Source organism: Pteronotus mesoamericanus, unplaced genomic scaffold, assembly GCF_021234165.1.
Source record: "Pteronotus mesoamericanus isolate MK-2021 breed Mesoamerican mustached bat unplaced genomic scaffold, CSHL_Meso_final contig_24, whole genome shotgun sequence".
Lineage (NCBI taxonomy): Eukaryota > Metazoa > Chordata > Mammalia > Chiroptera > Mormoopidae > Pteronotus > Pteronotus mesoamericanus.
The window spans coordinates 27,877,130-27,899,550 of record NW_026555100.1 but is presented as its reverse complement, the minus strand read 5'-3'; the positions used below and the strand labels follow the sequence as shown (position 1 = coordinate 27,899,550).

General features: G+C 38.8%; 1 protein-coding gene and 1 non-coding gene across 3 annotated transcripts in view; both read right to left on the bottom strand.

Moving 5' to 3' along the window:
* Positions 1–14,532: 14,532 nt before the first annotated feature.
* TNKS2 (tankyrase 2) overlaps positions 14,533–22,421 on the bottom strand; it is a 52,452-nt gene continuing 44,563 nt past the window's right edge. For both annotated transcript variants that reach the window (XM_054572848.1, XM_054572847.1), the window contains 3 exons: positions 20,124–20,310; positions 17,480–17,636; positions 14,533–16,644 (listed from right to left, as the gene is read on the bottom strand). In XM_054572848.1, the coding sequence (XP_054428823.1) occupies positions 16,582–16,644; positions 17,480–17,636; positions 20,124–20,310 (407 nt within the window). In that variant the 3' untranslated portion in view covers positions 14,533–16,581. The remainder of the gene's footprint in view (positions 16,645–17,479; positions 17,637–20,123; positions 20,311–22,421) is intronic.
* On the bottom strand, positions 19,488–19,593 carry LOC129070059 (U6 spliceosomal RNA). Its single transcript, XR_008529077.1, has one exon. It is a non-coding gene; the product is annotated as a U6 spliceosomal RNA (small nuclear RNA).

The following is a 22,421-nucleotide window of genomic DNA, read 5'->3' as shown; positions in this document are numbered from 1 at the left end:
AAGGAGGAGGCCATGTGAGAGAATATTACTCATGTTAGTGGAAGCTTGCTGTGCGAGCTGGAAGTTAAGGTTTTCTCTGCTCTGGCCATGAAATGGCCTCTTGCAATTCATCTCTTATTCTAAATGGTAGTTCCAGGCCTACAGGCACTTTAAAAGAGAGACAAGAAAGGAAACTTCTTTTAATCCAGCTGAAGCAGCCTGCATTTTCATTAGATCAGAGACCGTGGAATATGAACTCTTTCTCTGGGCGGAGGGAGTGCTCTTCTCTGACATTCTAAGAGACCGACCAAAACCGTGACTAAATAACAGGACATCACACCACTCCTGGGAAGCCCCAGGGTGTGAACCCCTCCCTGACATTATCTTATTAACCTCTAGGAATTGTTGCATCTCTGTAGGAAAGCCGGAAGGCGGATGCCAGGCATTTAATCCCATTTCATTTGTCCTCCCCTGCAGTGCTGGGCGCAACTGTGACCCCACGGGATTAACAAAGGGCTGTTTTGTGACCTAGATTCAAGCCACAAAGGTGCTCCAAGTTCAGGGAATTCTGAAGGGCCAGGGCCAGGAATGAGTCTGGAGGGAGAACACTCTTTCCATTAGTTCTCTACTCAATGCAGAGTCTGAGCCTCCGAAACCAACCAATCGGCACAAAGTCCCCAAAAGTGGAAGCTGACCGAAAATGAAGCCATTCACAGGCAAAGCCTATTGACAAGGGAGGAGAGCATTTAGTAAGAAAATAAATGTGGATTTTGAAGCAGACTCTCCAAAAAGTAGCTGGGAGCTGTTGCTAAGCCCTAGAAATAAATCAAGCTCTTCCAAATATCTTTTCTTCATGGGTACAATGTGGTAACGCCTCTGGCATTTATATGCAAGTATTTGCCAAGTATTTTCACAGGCATTACCTCATCTGAGACTCATGGCCACCCTGTCGGGCTGGCCCGGAGCGCACGGTCTTTCCCCTTATTTAGTGCTATGAGAAACTGAGGCTCAGAGCAAGGAAGTGTCTTAAGGGAAAGAGCTGCCCCCTGGACCCATATCTGACTGCAAAGTGCTCTTTCCGCTCACTGGTATTTCTTCAGATCTGGGCTTAGCATTAGTTCTACTGGAACCCTCCAGAGTGCTGGTAAAAAAAATAGTGATTTCTGGACCCCACTCTTATCTTTCGGAAGTAACCCTTGGGGGCAGCACTTGGGAGACTATTTTTAACCTGCAGATTGCCCAGGTGATTCTCATAAGAATCACATTTAGTAACTACCATGCAACTCACCTAGGCAAGGCCCACGAGTGTTTTATTTTGATTCATGGTTCTTGTGTGCTCTTGGATCTAGCATTTTCTTAGTGTGGTACCAATTAGCCCTGTGTACTGCTGGAAAGATCAGACATCTACCTACTGCCTTCTTCCCCTAACATCCTCACCATAGTTCCACAGGGATGCGGGGAATGTCCACTCTCTAAGCAGTTCTTTGTGTTCGAGTGATATGGCGGTCACTTGCACAGACGTCATCTGAAGGAGCTGGCGAGGGGCTCGGCCGGCTCTCTACTTAGGACCCCAGCTGTCCTGAGAAAGTGAATGAGGATCCAGGCTTGAGAAGAGAAGGAGGTGGGCACTGCTTGGGAGACCCTTGTTCTAGTCCTGCTTATATTAGTTGGGTGGCCATGAATAAGTTGGTCAACCTCTCTTGCCTTACTACCCTCTTCTGAAATCCAAGGGGGTATAGCAGACCGAAATCCTTATTTCTAATAAAATTTTATGCTGAACACCAATGTATAAAACAGACGAAGCCTGAATGGGGTAGGATACCTGCAAGACCTGATATGACAGCCTCCTGGAGTTCATCAGGATGCAGCAAGTCAGAGAGCGTGAGCTTTCTGAAATGATTTACCTTCTTCAATCATCTTCCTTCCCCCACATCACGGTTCACTGAGATGGAAATGCAAATAACACAAACCCCTAAATCACACATATCTTGAAAACAGATGTAACCTCTAAGAGTTGTTCCAACTCTAGGGGAATCTCAGACTTGAGTTAAATTGTTTTCTAGGCAGATAAGAAATGTAAAAGAATGATTACAATTGTACCGCACTGAAGTATAATTAGAAAACTCCCCTTTAGATTGAAGCAACACATACTGACATGGAGGTGTCTTGGATAGGCTGTGAAGAAGGGGAAAAAAGCATGGTGGCAGGTGTGCTGCTATTTGTGGTTTTTAAAACAAAAGAAGAATAATAAGAGAGAGAAGAAACCCAAATATATATATCTGATTATACACAGAATCTCTGGGGAAAAACAGAGGAAATTGATGATGCTGATTAAATCTATTGAGTGGTAGGGGATGGTGTGGAGGCGGGGAGGCTTGCTTTTCCCTCTACATGCTTTTATATACCTTTTGATTTTCACTATGTGCATTTTACATTTTTAAACTGCACTTTGGTTTTTGCCTCATCACTTTCTTTGACATTTTGACCTGCAATTCCACTTCTGGGAACTGATCCAACAGATATACTCACACATTTCAAAATATGACATGACCATATAGTTGTTCACTGAAGCATTATTTTGGTAATGACAGATATTTGAAACATTGTCCATGTCCCTCAGTAAGGAACTGGTAAAATAGATGGTGGCATATCTACAAAATGCATCCATAAAGAAGCTGAGTGTGCTTTTGACATGCTAATATGGAGAGATTCACATTGTTGAATGAAAATAGGATGATACAGAGCAGTGTGTATAATATGAATTTAAAAGGGGGTGGTTAAAAGATATACATACATATATACATTCACATTTGCTTGTATATGCATTAAAATCTTTGGTAGGGTACCCTAGAAACAAATAACAGCATTTATCTAATGTGGGAAATTTAGGAGACTGGTGAATGGGGATAGAAGAGAGACTTTATTGAATAACGTTTTGTATGCTAATATTGTTGAGCCATGCCAATATAATACCTGTTCAAAAAATTAATATTTTAAAACAAACAAGATATAAAAATTGTACTTTGGCTTCTCCTTCCTTTACAGCAAACACTGCCCTTATCATTTTGCTTCAGGGCCAGAACAGCACAAAACAACACACTCTTTTAAAGAAGCCAGCCCTCGGATCTCCCTTCACCCTTTCAAATGGCGACTTGCAGGAAATCCAGAGCAGCATCTCTTCCCTCTAGATTCCTAGACTTTGGAACTATTCTATGCCAGCTTTTTCCAGCCCTTCTCCCCCATCCCCACCGCTCCGACCCCCTTCCCATCAATCTTCTCGGCTTCCCCTCTGAACACAGCTGTAACCACCAGAGCTCTGATTTACAGCACAGCTTCGTGCTTGGAATTACAGGATGCAGAACCATGGCTCCGAACATGGATGACTCAACAGCTCCCTAGGCTTGGCCAACTCTGTCTCTACTGCAAACCCTTAACTGGCTTCCTATCTCAGTTCCCTCATACAATTGACATCTCAGGGTCTTTTAAGAAATAAATCATTGACATGTTGGCTGGGTAGCTCAGTTGGAGTGTTGTCCTGATATGCTAAGGTTGCAGATTCAATCCCCAGTCAGCACACACAAGAATCAAACAAGGAATGCATGGATGAGTGGAACAAATTCATGTATCTCACTCTAAAAATCAATAAATAAAAATTTTTAAAAAAGAAAGAAATCATTGTTTTTCACACTGAACATTCTTTTCATACTCAAGGTTATCTGAGCCTGCCTCCAACCCTTGCTAAAATCCCCACATACCGGGGGCATCCATTATATGGTTAGCTTCATTTACTTCCAAACTTGGCTCAAATGAGTTGTAAAAGTCTCTAGTGTCTGCCATTTCTCCCCCATCCACCCCTAAAGCCAGTGATGGTTCTCAACAGGGTACCACTCAGGCCTGAATCAATGAACTCCAGGGGCATCATTGCATTCACTTAATACAAATGTCCTTGGCATTGGGCTGGATGTTGGGAAGACAATCACGAACAGGACCAACATGAACCCTGTCTGCACAGGAGCCAGCCATCCAGATGGAAAGGCAATTTAACAAGGGATTGAATGCTGAGAGCTTTAACAAGGCTCTCAACTCTGGCTGCACATTAGAATTTTCTGGGATCTTTCAAGAAATATTGATATGTACTCTAAGTTCATTCGACCAACTAGATAATAATTTCTGGGGTGGGGCCCAAGCAGCAGTGTTTTCAAAATTCTCTAGGTGATTCTAACGACAACCAGCATTGAGAACACCTCTCTAACACAATGGATTTATAGGCAACCTCTTAATAATACAATCAAAACGATTCCTGTGTGATAGTTCTTAATTGAATCATAAAAATTTATTTCCTATAGATACAAGGTTAGGAACTGGGGTATTATTCTGAAAATCCATTTCATACCACAAACAATTTAATCCTGGAAATAAAAGACAAGAAGCTCAAATACATGCTTTACAAAATATCCAAGAGACGGGATGGACTACCTCATTGATAAGAGTCGTGGAGAATCACGAATGTATTTTCCAACATTCTCAATTTACAGGGTTTGGATTTCTTGGCTCTACTCCATTCCTTAGAGATTCCAGTGGAATTTCAACTCAATAAATAATGTTTTACTGCCCAAGTCATCCCTTGCCTATACACTAGGGGCCCAAGTATGTGGTGATAAGATGACATGACTTTTCAGTCAGTGGGTCTGACAGTAGAGTATCACTCCTTCTACACCCTAGCCATGGGCAGCTCCGAAGATTTCAGAAGGCAGCTGAAGAACTGTGAATGAAGCTTTTACTCTAGACTTTATTTGGGGGGTGGGATTAATGCTTTTAATTTGTTATGTGTACTGAGCCTAATCAGGCCAAATGAAAAAAAGAAAAAAACTACATGGGAAAGAGTGTCCGAACAATGAAATACATACCACTTACATATAGTTAACCTCCCATTTCTGTATCTGTAAAATGAACATCATTACAAGTGAAACCACGTAAGTTTGTTAGAAAAACTAATGTTGATTATTTTTGGCAGAGTCTGATATATAACACCGCACAGTGGATGATATTTGCTATTATTTCTCTTAATATCTGAAAAGTAAGGCTGGGAAATAAGGTTTTATGAGTGTACGAATTACAGCTTTACAAATTTCCCTCCAGGGCATCAGCACTCCTACCAGCAGTATATGAGAGTGCCCATCTTTAACACCTCTACCAGAGTTTTATTTGTCAAAAAATATTTTTTTGCCAATAGATAAATTTCTTATTAAGTTGTTTTGACTTTTATTCATTTTATTAATTCTAAGGTTGAACTTTTTTCTTGTCATATCTCTGGTCTGTTCTATATTTCTTTTTTGGTAGTTATGTATTTTATACATTATCAAATTTTAAAATTTTAATGTAATCATATGTCAATCTTTCAATTTACAACTTCTTTTGCTTTCATGCATTCCTCATCTTGGGACCATATAAATATTCACCTTTATCATCTTCTAGTTCTATCTTTAAAACTATTTGACTTTTTTAATCTATTTGTAATTTATTTTAAAATGTCATGTGAAGTAAAGAATTAATTTTTGGTTAAATAGTTAAGCAGTCATATTAGTGTTGCTGTGGGTAGTTAGCTAGTTATTAATAAAGGAGGGAAACAAAGGGAATCAGATATTTAAAAGCCTGTTTGCTTCCATAGGAAGGTACAGCTTCATATACTCCCCAGGGAACTACCAGTCTGTTCCCCTCAGATCACTAGGGGAAGGGACAGAAAAAAATGAAGTAAGCACATGCTCAGTAGGAGGCAAGATGGCAACCATAATAGGCCTGTCAGTCAAGCCCGGGAAGGAAATAGATTTGTTAGGAGGTGGACCCATCATAAGCCTGGGAAAGGTTGGGAAGTTGGCTGGTTATTTTGAAAAAGTACCTGGTCTTCCCAAGTCCGAGATGCAATAACATAATCCCAGTTAACAAAGCCCTTTTCTCTCTCATTGGTTAACACTCATCCCATTTTTAAAAAAGATTTCTAAAATTTATTTTTTTAGAGAGAGGGGAAAGGAGGGAGAAAAAGCAGGAGAGAAACATCAATTGGTTGCTTCTCGCACGCCACGAATGGGGAGTTTGGGCCCATTACCCAGACATGCGCCCTGACTGAGAATCCAACCGGCAACACTTCGATTCGCAGGCTGGCTCTCTATTCACTGAGCCACCTCAGACAGGTCTCACCCCATCTGTTTGTGTGTTCTCTCTCTGTAGCAATCACGGGGGCCTAGTAGCCGCCTGGGGCCATGGCAGACTGTGTGGGCTCCAAAGGACTAAGCTTTAATATGAAGCAGAAACCCTGGACATTGGCCCTATTTCTTGCCCTGATTATCCATGGCAGGATAGACAGAGAAAGGGCATTGGCAACCCAGAAGGGGCACTCTTTTGATTTTGCTTCTGGCACCACAATCTCCCACATGTGGATCTCCTGGAATTCTTTCCTTGAGACAACGCAAGAACCCTGCTTCCACCGGGCAACATCAGGACCACTTGGTATACAATTAATTTGTTTTCATTGATTTGAAATACGATCCCCTTTTTTATTGTTTCAGTAATTTTTACTGTTTCTTCTTGTAATCACTTCACATTTTTTAATGAATTATTATAGCTTCAATGTTTTAGTATCAGGCAGTGCAAATTCAGGGGAGAGTCTTAATCCTGCATCTTGTTTGTGTGGCACACACTTGCTCATGTTCCTTGTCCCCAGAAGCAAAACTCACGGTACTTTTGACAACTGTGGAGAATATATACCTATATATGTTCTTCTAGCTGGGCTAATAAGCAAATTAACAGTGACAGATTAACAGGAGAAAATCAAATTTTAGTTTCCTGTGCATGGGAATTCACATAAACATGACAATTCCAAAGACTGTGAGGCAGCATTAGGTACATACGACATTTTGGGCAAAGGAAAAAAGAGAGGATGGAGTATTAGATTTCAGCAGTGAGAATGGGCTATTTATGGTGGTTGAAGGAGGGAGCACACATGGTATGCAAATTCTGGCTGTGCAAACTCAGAAACAATTGGACATGGGGTATCTAGTAAACATGTTTGGAGTCTTCCTAAAATGCTTCAGGTGATTACGCCAAGGTTCCCTTCTGAAAGCAAATTTTTCTATCTGAATCTCTTTAAGAAAAGGAGAAGTAAAAAACACTTCTTGAGTTTGTTGAGCTTTAATTGATTTCAGTTCAAAATACTGTAATCTGCATGGCAGGACGGCACATTCCGGGGACACCTGCTCCTGATCCCATACAACCTAAGATACTTTATTCCATGTGATGGGACACAATGCAGTCATTAAAAACAACCTTTTCCGAAAAAGAGATATTTAGTAAATGGGAAAATGCTTTTGATATAACATGAGAAGAAAGGATTCAGGTTATGCAACATGATCTGGCTTTGCTAAAACAAAACCAACAAATTACCTGTCTATATACACAGAAAACAGATCGTAAATAATTACATCAAGATGCTTCTACAATTGTTGTACTTTTTCACCTTTTCCAAATTTTCTACAATGAATGTGCTCTACTCTTACAATTGATAGTTAGTGTTATTACTGAAATGGATGTTTTAAGGCCGAGCCCTAGCACTTGTCAGGGTCCTTAGAGGAGTTAATCCCACCCGCAGAAAAGATGATCTTTCTCTCCGTGGTGGGGGAGGGTCACAGTTACCACTTCAGTTCAGTCCTTTTGATTGGGAGATGCTATTAGAAGATGTTAAATGCCAAATAACATCATCTGGAATCTCATGGCGACCCTTTGTGCTGTCAGCTGGGAGAAGGGTGTGTGGCATCTCCTCCCACTTGCCCTCTCCAAACCCAACCAGGAAGGGCTGGGAGGACACAAAGACAGTGTGCTGCATCGGGGAGGTATGCAAATGCCAGCTTGTCTCTCACCCTCCAATCCTATCAGGAATGCTTGGGGTGCTAATTTGACCATCTTTCACAGCTCATAAATCTACTTGGGGGCAAAGCTGAGCTGCCAGACACCATTAAGCAAACTCCTTTTGGGCTGGCAGTTTGAGTAAAGCAGCAGGGATCATGCATCAGTAAAGTCCAATAAAGGGCTTTGTGTGGGGGGTGAGGGTACTGGAAAGCAGCTTCTCACATTTGGATACAATGGAACAAAACAGTGGGAAACGTGAATGTCTGGTTATCTGGACTGGTGGTCTCTGCTAAGCCCCGCCTGCCCACTGAGCCATGGATCCTCATTCATTCACAATTCTTCACATGCAGATGAATCTATCTTGCTCCCAAACAATTGTCTGCAAAGACTCCTGTCAGATTAGTTTATTTAATCCTTGTCTATAAGTACAAATTGACTATATTCGTTTCAACAATCTGCTAGCTTTTTAATATTAAAATCTTTTAAACTTCAGCCAGATCATTTTTGCCTGGATTCATTCTTCCTTTATTTATTCAGGGGTCAGAACGGAAATATTTTCCTCCTTTCTGGGACAGAACACTCCGCCACAGGATTCCCACTATTCCCTCTTGACAAATATGTTACGGTTAAAACTGTCAACACTAATTAGTTTTAACTTCTGGATTACAGCTTTATACATAACCCATCTGATCCTCCACTGGTCAGTTTTAAATTCAGCTGTTTAGAGGTTCTAAGTAAAAACATTCTTTCCAGCATCCACTGAGGTAGGTTGAACTTCCTCCTCAGTCCAAGCCTCTTCTAAGGCGTGCTGGAGAGTCTCCTGCCTTCTGAGACAGAAAGCTCCTCTGACCCAATCTGCAGGCTGACTGAGGCGGGGAGGGGTGCGGGCTCCCGGAGAGACGCAGTTGCTACTGCCCGTGATTGGAGACTGTAAGTACCAGAAAAGTAACCTATACCCATCTTGGATCTCTGTGTAGGACAGGCCACAAACAACATTCCCACAGAACCTGCAGGGAAAACTGTCCCCTCAGGGCTGATGGGCTGCTCCCAAGGGCACAGCAAACTAGAAGGGTTGAGGTTCCTTCTTAGGGGAAAGGGAATCCAAAGACTTACCCAGCCTTGGCTTGGCAAAGTTTAAGACTTAAGCTCTAGTTCCCTTATCTGAAGAGAATCCACATGGGATTTTCTGGCTCATGGTGTAGGAATTTAATCACAGTATCGTAGTTGTGATTGCTGATATCACTACTAGTGGTGAATTAAAAAAATGGTTACTGGGTGATTGGTTATATGTTCTTACTAGGAGTGAACTGGATACATAACTATGATTATTCATATTATTGTTATTGCTGGCAGTATATTTGATAAATAACTATGCTATTATTACTACTACTGATAATGCCACTATTAACCATTGTCTCCATGTAGTTAGTGGTGAATAGACTTTAAAGGACCCGAGTGAGGACCATACAAGCCCATTCACTCTCTCAACAAGTATTTACTTACTGAGCATTATTTGCATGCCAGGCACTGTTCCAGACTGTGCTACATCAATGGAACCCATCCTTGTGAAGCTTACCTTTTTAGTGGGTCAAGATGGACATACATGTAATAAATTATGTTGAGTTTAGAACTTGTTCATTTCTCTAGGGAAAAATAGGGCAGGGTAAGGAGAATTGGGAATGAGTTGGGGGAGAAGAGAAAAGATGAAATAAAATTCTCCAAAAGGTAGTTCTGGAAGGCTTCCTGGACAAGGCTGACACTTAAAACAATCAGAAAGGAAGTTGGGGAGTAAGTCCTGGGAATGCTCAGGGAAGAGCACCCTAGGCAGCTGAACTAGCACCTGCAAAGGCAGGGGCTTGAGGGAGCATGCCTGCACATTCGGGAGGCTAGAGTGGCCAGAGGTAGAGTGGGAGATAGTGTCAGGGCGGCAGAGACACATGGTCACATGGTGGGCCACACCTGGCATTCTAAGGGCCTCCGCTTTTTAGTCCAAGTGAAATGGGGAGTCGCTGCTGAGTTGTCAGGAAAAGGAATGACAGTTGATTTATGCCTCGCTCTGGCTCCCGTTGAAAACTGACTATGGGATCAGGGAGAGGGGGGCAAGAGTGAAAACAGGGCACTAAGTGGTTTCATGTGGGTTGTGAGGGACAGAACATGACTCCAAGATTTCTGCCTTGAACAAATGGAAGAATAAACAGGCCATGACAGGAAGAGGAAGACTGAGAAAAAACAGGTTTTGGGGAAACTTAATTCAGTTTTAGTCACACTTTTGCATACTTAGAGCTTAAGAGAACCCGTAGGTATCCTAATTCAAATCTCATTTTTAAACACATTACATTTTTAAGTGAGTGCACATAGTACAAAATTTCAAGTATAATGAATACAGAATGGAAAGTGAGCTTTCCTTCCATCCCCACCCGCTCCACCCTGTCTTCTGCCACCCAGGTTATCTCCTCTTCAAGTTACTTACCACTTACTTGCATTTCCCCCCAGAGATAGCTTATGCACAAATAAGCCTGTTATTCCCTCTATATTTATTATTTTTTTCAATGGCAACTTACACACTGTTCTGAACTTTTTTTCTTTTTCCATTCGATCTGCTTTGATCAGCACACATAGGACTGGTTTATTCATTTCATGACTCCAGACTTTCTGGTGTATGAATGCACTGTAATTTACTTAACCGTTCCCTTACTGATGAATAGATGTGTTATTTATAACTGTCTTTTCAGATAACACGTGATGTATTTCCCTATTATGGGTCCTTTTGCTCATAGCGTATATCCATTTAAGATTTGGACAAATACTGCTGTTTTCCTCCTAGAGGTTGTTTCTCTACGATGCAAAAGAGGTATTCTCCACCAGGGCTGGTAGGTAGGTAGCTGTATGGTACCAGCGGGACTACGCTGGTTAATTATTAGCATACTTCTCCACCCATAGCCTCTCACAATCCAGCAACTAAGGGATTAACACCAGGCAGAAGAGGGAGTCTTCTTAACAAGACTGGCCAGCACCTGGGTGTTAAATTTTGAATATTACTCCTTGATCTTTACTAATGGAGAAGTGGAAAATGGTATCACAGTATATAGTTAAGTTGCATTTCTCTTCTTTAAATGCCATTTTCTTTTCTATTTATGTGTATTGTTCATTTTCTGTTGGTCTGTTGGTATTTTGCTTCTCAATTTTTGAGCTTTTCTTTTTTCATATGTAATAGTACCAATTCCTTGTCTGTTACATGTATTCACAATTTTCCATTTATCTTTTTATTTTGTTTGCAGACAGAATTTTTCTAAGTGGGATTTATCAGTCTTTTTATTCACAGCTTTTGGGTTTTGCGTTATAATTAGAAGGGTCATTAGTAACATCATTCTGTTTTGTAATGTTTTAGTTTCATTTTCTATCATTTCCTATTTGACTCATCTGAAATACTTTGATGTAGAGAATGATGACTTGGTACAACTTTATTTTTCCCAGATGGTTCAGTTGTTCCAAGACCATTATTTTTCCCACAAATACATAATAAACTACCTTTATCATATACCATGGATTTGAGGCCATTTCTGGATTCTGTCTTCTCCTTATTTAAGATTTTATTTTTTAGAGCAAGGGGAAGGGAGAAAGAGGAAACACTGATGTGTGAGAGAAACATCAATTGGCTGCCTCTTGCACACTCCCCAACTGGAGACCTGGCCTGCAACCCATGCATGTGCTCTGACTGGGAATTGAACCAGTGGATGGCTTTTCTCTTCTATTTCATTGAATAGCTTATGTACTAGTGTAACTGTTGTCAGTGGAAATTAGTCTCTTCCATGGGACCACAAGGAAAGCACTCCAAGGACCCACACATGGGAAACTGTGGTGTGTCACGGTTTATTCGTGTGGAAACAGAAGCTGCCTTTGGGTTTCCAATGCCCCATCTCCTTGTCTCACCATGGAAAAAGCCCACGTTCTCCACAAGGCCAAAGCAAGCCAGAGTCCACCGTTTCTGCTTCTTGTTAAAGCTTAGTCCTTTGGAGCCTGTAAGCTTATTCATCCAGGTAGCCCTTAGCTTGTTCCCGTCTGCTCAGGGTGGTGGAGCCCATGGGGCTGCTAAGGCCTTGTGGCTAAGAGGCTGCATGAATGCCCGGGGCAAGCATGTTATGGGGTGGAAGAAGAGCACTTAGTCTTTTTGGAGCCCACGTCATCTGCTGTGGGCCTGGTGGCTGCTAGACTCACATGGTCACATGCTCCCAGGCAAGAGCGAGCTTCTTTGTTCCCCTGGGATTATATGTTTGGGCTTGGGATAGACTAGGTGGCTTTCCAAATTGGCCCCTTAACTTCCCAAACTTTCACAGGCTTTGGGTGGATTTACATCCCTTAGTTAGGCTGGCCGGCCTCTTTGGTCCAGCACCTCCCCTTGCGTCGTCCCTCAACAATCTGATACTGGCTGGGGAAGGGGAGGAGTGCTAGCCACCTTGGAGTGGGAAGCTGCAGCCTTCTGGCTGAGGAAGCAGGCTTATGTCCCCCACTTTACTAAGCTTCATGTCTAGGGCCCTTTCCTAGCTAAATACTGACAGAAACATTACTGTTTTAATAGTAGTTTTAAAATATTTTTGTGATATGGTCAGTAGCCCTTCAGTAATCCTTTCCCCGATATTTTAAAAAAAGAATACTTGTACATTTATTTTTCCATAGCGGTCTTAGAATCAGTTTGTACAATTTCACACTCCTATCCTCAAAAGGGTTGATGTGGTATTAGGTTAAAGTAAATGTATATGAAATCATTATACTATTGAATCTTTTTGTTCAAGAATAGCATATGGTATTCTATTTGTGAGTCTTTTTCGTCTCTAAGTAACAAATATTTTTATTGTTGTTTATTCTTATGTATTAAATATACTTGATATTATAAATGGGGTCTTTTCATGATATGTTACAACAGTTTCTCATGTGTAAATAGGAAGCCATTATTTTGTTGTTTTTCTTACGTACAGGGATATAATAACATTAATTACGATAACCAGTTATTGCCATGTATAGCACTTAGTGGCACATACAGAATATCATTTATTTTCTCAACAACATGTAAGTACTGTAAAACTTATCAAGGTCATGTAACTTGTTCAAGACTGCACATTTGGACAGGGATAGGGTAAAATTCAAATCCAGATCCATTGGACCTTATAGACCACTGAATCATTGTTTATTTATTGACTCAACAAAAGTTTTCTGAGAAATTATTGTGTGCTGGGAGGTGTTAAACAAACAGATTTCTAAGACTTTTCAAATTATTTGTGAGGGCCAATTCTTTCTTCTTCTAATTTCCCATTTGTTAAAAACCTGCATTTTTGTTAACAGAAATTAAAAATATTGCAGCAATGCCCAATTGCTCTCAGTGTCCTCTCAATTTTCTTCCTCTCTCCATGGGCTGGTGACAAAGTCTGCATGCCTGCAAAGCCATATTTGTATAGCACTACTCTTCAGTATATTGGCAGGCCATTTGGGAAGCTCTGAATATATTTGTGTGACAAGGATGACAACTGTCGGTAGAAAATGAATTGGAGGAGACACTGGCTTGTACGTGGAGAGCAAGAACCTTCTAAGGTATAATTAAATATTTTATATCACAGTCCTCCTAAGCTAGTGAAGCATGAAAAGGGAGATGGGGTGGTAGAAATTCAGGAGACAGAGAAAATGCCACATTATAGTCTAACTTTTAAAAATATGACAGTTCTCCTGAAGAATGGGCACTACAACTTGCTCCTCTGTTACTCCAGTCCTCTGACAGGACAGAAGAGTAGGTGAACGGCGAGTCAGGAATACTAATCACAAAAGCTTAGGGAAACTTATTTGTATGTTTTCTTTTTCTATCTCCCCGCAAATAAATGGATCACATCATACACTGGGAGTGCATGCTCAGGAACTAGCAAACACTTTAGTATTATCCTACCTGAAGCACGAAGATAAAGGTACTGGAAAATATTTCAAAGCCATGATTTATTGGTTATTTGCACCATTACTCTCTTATGGAAAGTAGAGAATTGATCACACACATGGACACTTGGCATACTGAAATCTAAACTATATTTACTATACTTTAAGAGTAATAAATACCACTATAAGATTTGAAAACTTATAAGGAATTTTTATGTAATACAGAAAACAAAAATATATTCCTCTTTATAAGTTAAGAGGATAGATTTCCCAGGAATGAGCTTTAAGGTTTGCCAAAAAGTTTGTTGGATGGACTAAATGTCTAAAAACATCGTAGAGCGACTTTCAACCTTAAAGTAGCTGAGCAGATATGGACACAACTTCAATATTTCAACATTTAAACTGCATTCTTTATCACTATCAGACTCAGAAATACATTGTTTTCCTGCAATTGTGGTTTATTGTATTCTTATCCATTTTCTCACAGTCCATTAAACACATTTATACTACTCCAGTAATTACCTGGAAAAACAAGTGAACAGTTTATTAAGAATTAAATGAGGGTATGGAATGTGATACAGTACAAGAAAGACACGCAAGATGGATATAATAGTACTACTCACACAAAAATGTTAAATCTCATTTCAAAAAAATTCACAAAAGAAAAAGAAATTTCATCTTTATAAAGAAAGATATTTCATGCAAAAACTCCAAAAGAATCCCCTAACCCCTCCAGCCCCCCTCCAACCTCCCAACAAACAAAAAGCTATCTGAAAATATTGCCATGCTAACATATTAACCACAATATAATCATTCATAGAAAAACACCACTCTGATTAAGCAATGGATTAGATGAAACAACACAGGCTGTGATATTGTAAACTCATAGACCACGATAATTTTACATGATAAGCAATTCGGTTCACTCATAGGGTGAAGATTATGGACTAAATGTTGAGAGACAAGGTATGTAAATATAAACTCCATTAACTCATCTCATTGTCATCTAATTACAAAATCTGGAAGCTTTCCAGAACCTGAAAAATGATACAAAATTTGGCATACTCCACTTGAGTTCCAAGAAATGACTTTAAGATGTTTGCGATTGTTAGGTAAGTGTATAAAGTCACTTAAAGGTCAGGAATTGACCTCTTAAATAATAATCACAATTTACATCATAGAAACTCCAGATACGCATTTACTCTAATTAACTCTTAAGACAAGAAACGTGATTTTCTAGCACTTTACGTACACGTTGCTAAAAAAGGGTAAGTTAAGAGACTGAATAAAATGTAAAACAAAGGTAAACTGGTGTAGAGTGGATGGGAACGTCCTCATTTACAAAGACTTAAGGGGGTAAAAATTTTGCCTTGACTCATGAGGAAGCTACAGTCAACAAACAGATTGACAAGCTGTTAACTCACACCTCTGTATCGAGATGCTTTAGCATTTTTCATGGAAAAGGTATTTTACATTAGAAAACAGGAATGGCATTTTATGGGATAGCATTCTCTCCACAGCTGCCAAACAAGCCTGGTCACCACGTGGTGCACAAAGCGTATTTCCCGCTGGCTGTAACTTCACGATGCAGCAGCCCAGAGCAGAAAGCACCCTTCTCCCTGCACCTACCCACTCAGGAGCTGAGGAGAGAACTGGGACACCTACATTCCATGTTCTGGGTGGAGCTAACCTATGGTGCATAGACTGGCTCTAAGTATAACAGTAAGGCCAAGGAGAAGAATACTTAGGACAAAAAACCCACCCACTCCCATTTGCTATTCTTTTCTACTTACATCTAAGGTGATTAGAACATATTGGAAAATTATTAAAGATTACCATTCCCACCTCTGAAATTTAACTTTTTAGTTATAGTCCATGAAAAGAACACCGTAATGTTCAGTGGCAGGACTTAAACCTCTCTAAAAAATAAAAGCACCTGCTCTAATTTTCACAAAATGGCATGAGAAATTTTCCCAATGTGAAACCCAGAGTTCGATGCAAGTAAAGAAGCATCTATAATAATCAGGAGTATTACAGTTAGAGCTCTTTGGAATGTATCTTATACATACAAAGGTAGCACAAATTAAATCCCATGAGAATTCATGAAATAGGCTCTTAAAAGGGAAAGATTGCTAGTGAGTGATAAATGCTGCCATGAGCAAATTAAAGTGATAAATAAATCTTTCCCAACTAACAAAGTCTCTGCTGACAACTCAGCACAGCCTCTGAAATCAAGGTAAAGATCACTCAGTCATGATGATGCAGGATGAAGTGCAGATGAGCGGTACATATGAAAAAAATCTGTAAACCGCTGCAGTTCTAAAACAGTAGATTTATATTACAAAGCAATGTAAATAAATATTGGGCTAGTACAAAAGCTCTTATTTACAGTTTTACAAATGAAATCGTATTCAGTGTAAATGCTGTGTTTTAAAGAACACAGTACTGTATTAGTAAAACGAGTTCTGTTGAGGGGATTACAGTTTCTGTTAGAATCAATGCATAACATATAAAAGATTCAAGTTAACTCTGTTTATAATTTAGTACAGACAAACCCAGTTTCAACCTGGAATGGCATCTGTTAAAGTGCTGAAAAACAGAAAATATTTAGAAAACACTGTACATTATTAAAGCTTTATCAAGTCAGAATGTTAAACTTCTTTCACATTTTTTATCCTTTTGCCACAGGCTTGTGAACAAGATGATTTCTCTCAGCAAAGGAGTAAAAAGAAAGAGGCCACCAGATGCTTAGATGATTTTAGGTTCAGTGAAGTTAGTTTCCTAAAATAATTATCCATCAACCATACCTTCAGGCCTTACAATCTGGTAAGTAATTAAATATTCAGGATAAGCCTAAAAGAGAAAGATTAATTCAAATATTGGTAAACAAATTTTTTGAAACGAGACTTCCCATCAGAGTTCCTAATCTTTGGGAAAGAGGTTCTAAATCAGTGCTGTGGATCAGGATAATGTAAAAGCAGTTTCTCAAAACATCCTTACCTTGATTCCTATCCCTGAGATTCTGAATCAGCAGGTCTGGAAAGAGTACTAAGTATGTGTTTGTCTGTTTTTAATAACTTTGGTGATTCTGATATATAGCCCCAATTCAGAACACAATCTAGAAATGCTTTTGACTGGATCTATGTCACTAAGAGCAAGACGGAATTACACATTTCTTTGCTATTGATAGGTTAACTATTAAATATTGGATTTTGATTAATTGTATTTTAGGAAAGCTGAAAAACTGGCAAAATCTAAATCTGGCCTATATGCTAGATACAATATTATCAATGGTATTTTCCCGATTTTGATAATTTTAAGAGAATCTCCTTGTTTTTAGGAAATACAGTTGAAGTACGCATGTAAGAGAAAAGAAACATGCCTATGTAAAGGAACTGTGCTCTCAAACAGTTAAAAAAAAAAAAAGGAAAAAAGTGTACACACATATTTGGGATAAATAAAAGAGAGAATATTAAAATGTTACATTTGGAAAATCTGGGTAAAGGGCATAAGGGAATTCTCTCTATTATTTCTGCAACTTTCCTGTAGGTCTGAAACTATTTTTAAAAAATTAAAAAGAAATGCATTCCTTAGGGCCACATACCTTCTTAATTTAAGAGATTAATAAGAAGAGGTTGAAGCATGGCTCTAAAGCCTTTTTGAAGATGAACAAATACAACTGAATTACCTGTTCTCCTCTGTAAATAACATATTCAGCTAATGCTAGGCCATTTACACTGGGTCGACCAGTGACTGAATGATGTCCTGGAGGAGAATGTGCCATTTTCATTGCACTAAACTGCAGGAACGATTTTCCCAAGGTTACACGGCAAAAGAGCAGCTGCCTATAATGTGAAAAGGAAAAGATCACTCTGAAGACAAGGTAGCGTATGACAGTTTTATTTCTGTACACTGTGTAAGCTTTTTAATGCATTTATACATAAGTTCTTACGATTTATCACTTCACCCCTAAAATAAATTTATTAGAATGTCTACTAATATTCTCATTAATAAAAGAATTTGTCATTTTAATTAACTATAAAACCTGAAAATGTGATAACCTTATAGATATGCAGACTCAGCTGTCCTGTTTGTATCCAAGTAAAAGCACAATCACAGCCCAAGTGGGAAGGAGGATATTTAAGGGGATTCCATGATGTGTCTTGCAAAGGGGACATTTTTCTAAGTCTAGTGAATTTCACTTACAAAATTTATTTGAAATCCATTCTCCTCTCTTAAATTTTCACCTGGACTATAACAACGGCCTCTACACTAGTCTTCCTTTTTCCTACTCTAATTCATATCTAAACTACTTTCCATCCAAGCCACCAGTGATTTAGGAAAGAGACAACAAAAACCCAAAAACATAAATCAGGTCACATAAATTTTCTGCTTAAATCCTTCTAGATGCTGCTCACTGTACTTAGAGTATCTAAAGTCCTTACAATGGCTCCAAATTCTTTAATCTTATCTTGTGTTCTTCATGTCCCAGACACATTCTTTCTTAATGTAGGTTAAACCTTCTCACCCCTTAGCCTTCGTACATCCTATACATCCTATAATGGCATCTCTCTACTCTTCAACTGGCCAACACTCATTTTGCAGATTTCAGCTGAAATGTTACTTCCTCAGCTAGGTCTTCTCTTACCTAAAGTTTGAGTAGGTTACTCTTCTGTTCCCCTCAGGCATATGATTGGCCTTTCTTAGATCCAATGAACTGGCTCTCCCACCCTCCCTTTAGTTACTTCACTGTTTTATCTCTTTTCTTTTTTAGAGGAGAAAAAAAGATTTTTGTGAATCAGTTAATGACTCTATTTTTCAAAGGAATGCTTTCTATACTTTTTATTCTAAATGTGCCTGTTGGAAACCTTAGCATTTCTAAGAGATTTTCTATTATAGTCACAATCAGTTCCGCGATAATCTAGAATACAGAAGTCTTAAATTTCCAAACAATCAAACGTTCTGCTCCAAAGACAGTTTAGAATCGGTACTAGAACACTGCTTATTACGAATAACCAGAACTATTTAGCCTTCAGAAAATATAACAAGTAAAAACAGTAGTGTCCAACTTACAGACTCTCAAGAAATTATAAGCTTCCTAATGAGTCCAATTTATGATCTAACATCGTAAATGGGTAGATGGTCATACCCAGAAGGGCTGATTTCAAACACCTATACAAATCTAAATTTAGGGGGAAAACAACAACAAGAACAAAACAAAACAAGGATGTTTCTCTCCAGGGTTATAGTTCTTCACCTTAGGAACCTTTCAAAATCAGCTGGGAGGCCTTTAAAAATCCAAGTGCCCAGACCATACCCCAGAGACCAATTAGAGAATGTCTGAGGGTGGGACGCAGACAGTTTTGAACGTCTCCTGGGTGATTCCAATATGATGCCAAGACTGAGAGCAAGTCCTCTAGGGTTTTTCCTAGGTCATTGATCAGAAGCATCAGTAACACCTGAGAATTTGGTAAAAATTCAAGTTCTAGGGCCCCATGCCCAATCTAGTAAATCAGCAACTCAGAAGGTAGGGCCTAGTAATCTGCATTTCAACTAGCCTTATAGATGATTCTGAATCTTGCTCATGTTTGATAAACTACTGCTCCCTATCTTTATAAGCAGTGCCCTAATGTAGGATAATCTCAATAATTAATCTTACTCGAGTTTTCAGATTTCAAAAGATAGTTTTACTTATGAGGAGTTTATCAATTAGAGCCAAGTTAGTGTGTCATCCTTGCTGGGGCCATGTTAATTTTCCCTGTATCATTCCAATTTTAGTATACGTGTTGCTGAAATGAGCACATAAAGTGGTTATTTGATAATGATGTAATTTCTAAAGGACTGATGTGCTTTATTATAACTTTTTAAGTACTAAAATCACAAATTGAGGATTAGGATCATATCAAAATGGAGGAGAGAGACTCCCTCATGCATTGCCATGAAATAATTAGGCTTTGTAAGTAATACCATTTTAGCACATGATTACCAGAATTTTTTAAAATAGTGCACAGTCCTACAATATACAAGAGCCACAATGAAATCTCTTTCATGTCCAATGAGATGTTCTACTCCATAGTCTTTAAAGCACCAAACATACTAATGATTAAATGAATTAAACAGATCAAGTGCTTAAAACTGTACTTGGCCTATAAAAACCATTAGATAAATACTAGCTATTGTAACTGGTGAGAGGGCCAAAAGCAACCCAAAACACACCCATCTTGGATTCCTAAGACTGTACAAGATAATGCTTTGCCCCCTAAAATTTTGAAATATGAGACTAGTCCTTACCCAATTCTTATCAAAATAAATGTGAACAAGTGATCTCTTACCTGTGGCAAATGTAACAAGATCTGTCTTTGTGAACTGGACACCCAGTACCTCCTCCAATCCCGTACACATATTGGTTGCTTTTGGAAGAGTTTTCAGCAAAATAAATCCCAGCTCCAAACATGCCGCCTATGTAGGCATGCCTTTCATCGAAGCCTTTATGGATAATTGCATTTACAAAGGGAGACCCTAAAATACATACAGATGAATTAACAATTTAAATTTATCTTAGAAAAAGAACAAAAACTAAAGCCTCTTACAAGTTAAATTATTAAACATATATACACAACCACTACAATTCAACAAAATCAGAAAACAAGGCTAATAAATTAACTGTCACCCAGTTCACTACTTTAGAATAAATATTTTAGAGGAACTGAGAGAGTCAATGTTCTAAAAAGGTGGTGGTGATTCAGCTGTCAAAATAAAGACATATACAGATTTAATTAGAAGGATAAACAGATCTCTTGAAATATCAATGCTAGAGTTATCAAATTCCAGACCCTAAATCCATACAAATCAGAACAGTCTTATAATTCACCTCATATAGCAAAGCTGAATTAATTATGTCTTAAAAGAACACCTATATCTATGTACTTTTTTTAGATATCTAAAGTGTCCAAAGTTGTCTTTTCACGTTCATTCTCTTTATACCTCATCTCTCCTATCCTTCCAATGCTCTTTCATCACCTGCTTTAACAGATTCCATCTGCAAATGTGGTGTGCCTTCATTCCCAGAATATTGACTTCTTTCTCCTTCTTCCTTGCATGTATGCAAAGAAGGTGAGCTTACCCAAAGGGGAGGAGGTACTGAGCATGGGAACCAGGCTAAGCAGTGGGTCAGGGTGGGAGCTGGGAAAAGCCAATATAACATAACTAGCTGATTCATCAACATCAGTCTTCCTGCTCATAAAGGGACAGGAAAACACAACAAATTCCACTTTACAGACATACTGAAGAACAGAATCGCTTATTTGAAATAAGAAAAACCAAACCCATTAAAATAGAAAAACCATTCTTTATAACCATTAAGTCAATACATAAATATTTTGCTTTGTGCCAAGAGAGTATCATAGTAATTTTTAAGGTTTTGGAATGAGAAATACCATTTAGATATTATGCCCCATTTCAGACTGTAGTAGCCATTCTTCTAAGGATTGTGAAATTTCAATAGAACTTTACAGGTCTCTAAAAATTTTCTGCAATCAAGGTCAAATGAAGGAACAGATTTGAGATACTATGAGTAATGTGCTTAAAGACTTGACAAATACTACATTAATATTTATATTCATATTTACTATAAGTTTGAAAGCCCAATCAACGCCTGTCAACTTGCAACACAAAAACCCCAGAAATGTCAACAATGGTAAGTAACAGTGCTCTCAATCTAAACAAAGTTCTCAGAAAACATAAAAGTTCAACGACAATAGCTCTTGACAATAAAGTTAAGTGTAGTTTTGACACAGAGTCAATGCAAGAATAGAATGCATACATTCTTCTGAGGAGATTTCTAGATCTTATTTTAATTTTAACTCAATCAACTGGTTAAAAATAAAACAATTTCTCAGAGTGATAATAATAAGCAAAATCTATTATAAAAAGAAAAAAGGAAAGTATGAATAGTCAACATTCCCATGTCTACATTTTTTCTATTATGGTAATTCTATTTATAAACTATTCATTGTAAAATATACAAATTCAAAAGAGGTTGAAAATACAAATGTAAATGTAAAATTCACAGAAATAATGTTTATTTTTAAAAAATGACATGAGCATTGTGACTGATGGGGCTCAGGTGGTTGCACGTTGTCCCACAAGTGAAAGGTCTCCAGTTTGATTCCCTGTCAGGGCAACATGTCTGGGTTGTGGGTTCAGTCCTTGGTCAGGGCGTGTAAGGCAACTGATTGATGTTTCTTTCTCACATCAATGTTTTTCCCCCTTTCTTCCTCCCTCCCTTCCCTTCTCTCTAAAAGCAAATAAATAAAATCTTAAAAAAAAAATGACACTAGAACTATACAGATTCATTATTATTTCATACCTAACAAAAAACTATTCTTTTTAAAATTTTTTTTAATTTTTAGTTTTGATTCTAGAGAAAGGGAGAGAGCCTATGGCCATACTACCCTGAAAGCGCCCGATCTCATCTGATCTTGCAAGCTAAGCAGGGCCAGGCCTGGTTAGTACTTGGATGGGAGAAAGGGATAGAAACATCAATGTGAGAGAGAAACATCGACTGCCTTCCATATGCACCCTGACTGGGTACCAAAACTGCAACCGAGGCATGTGCTCTGACCAGGAAT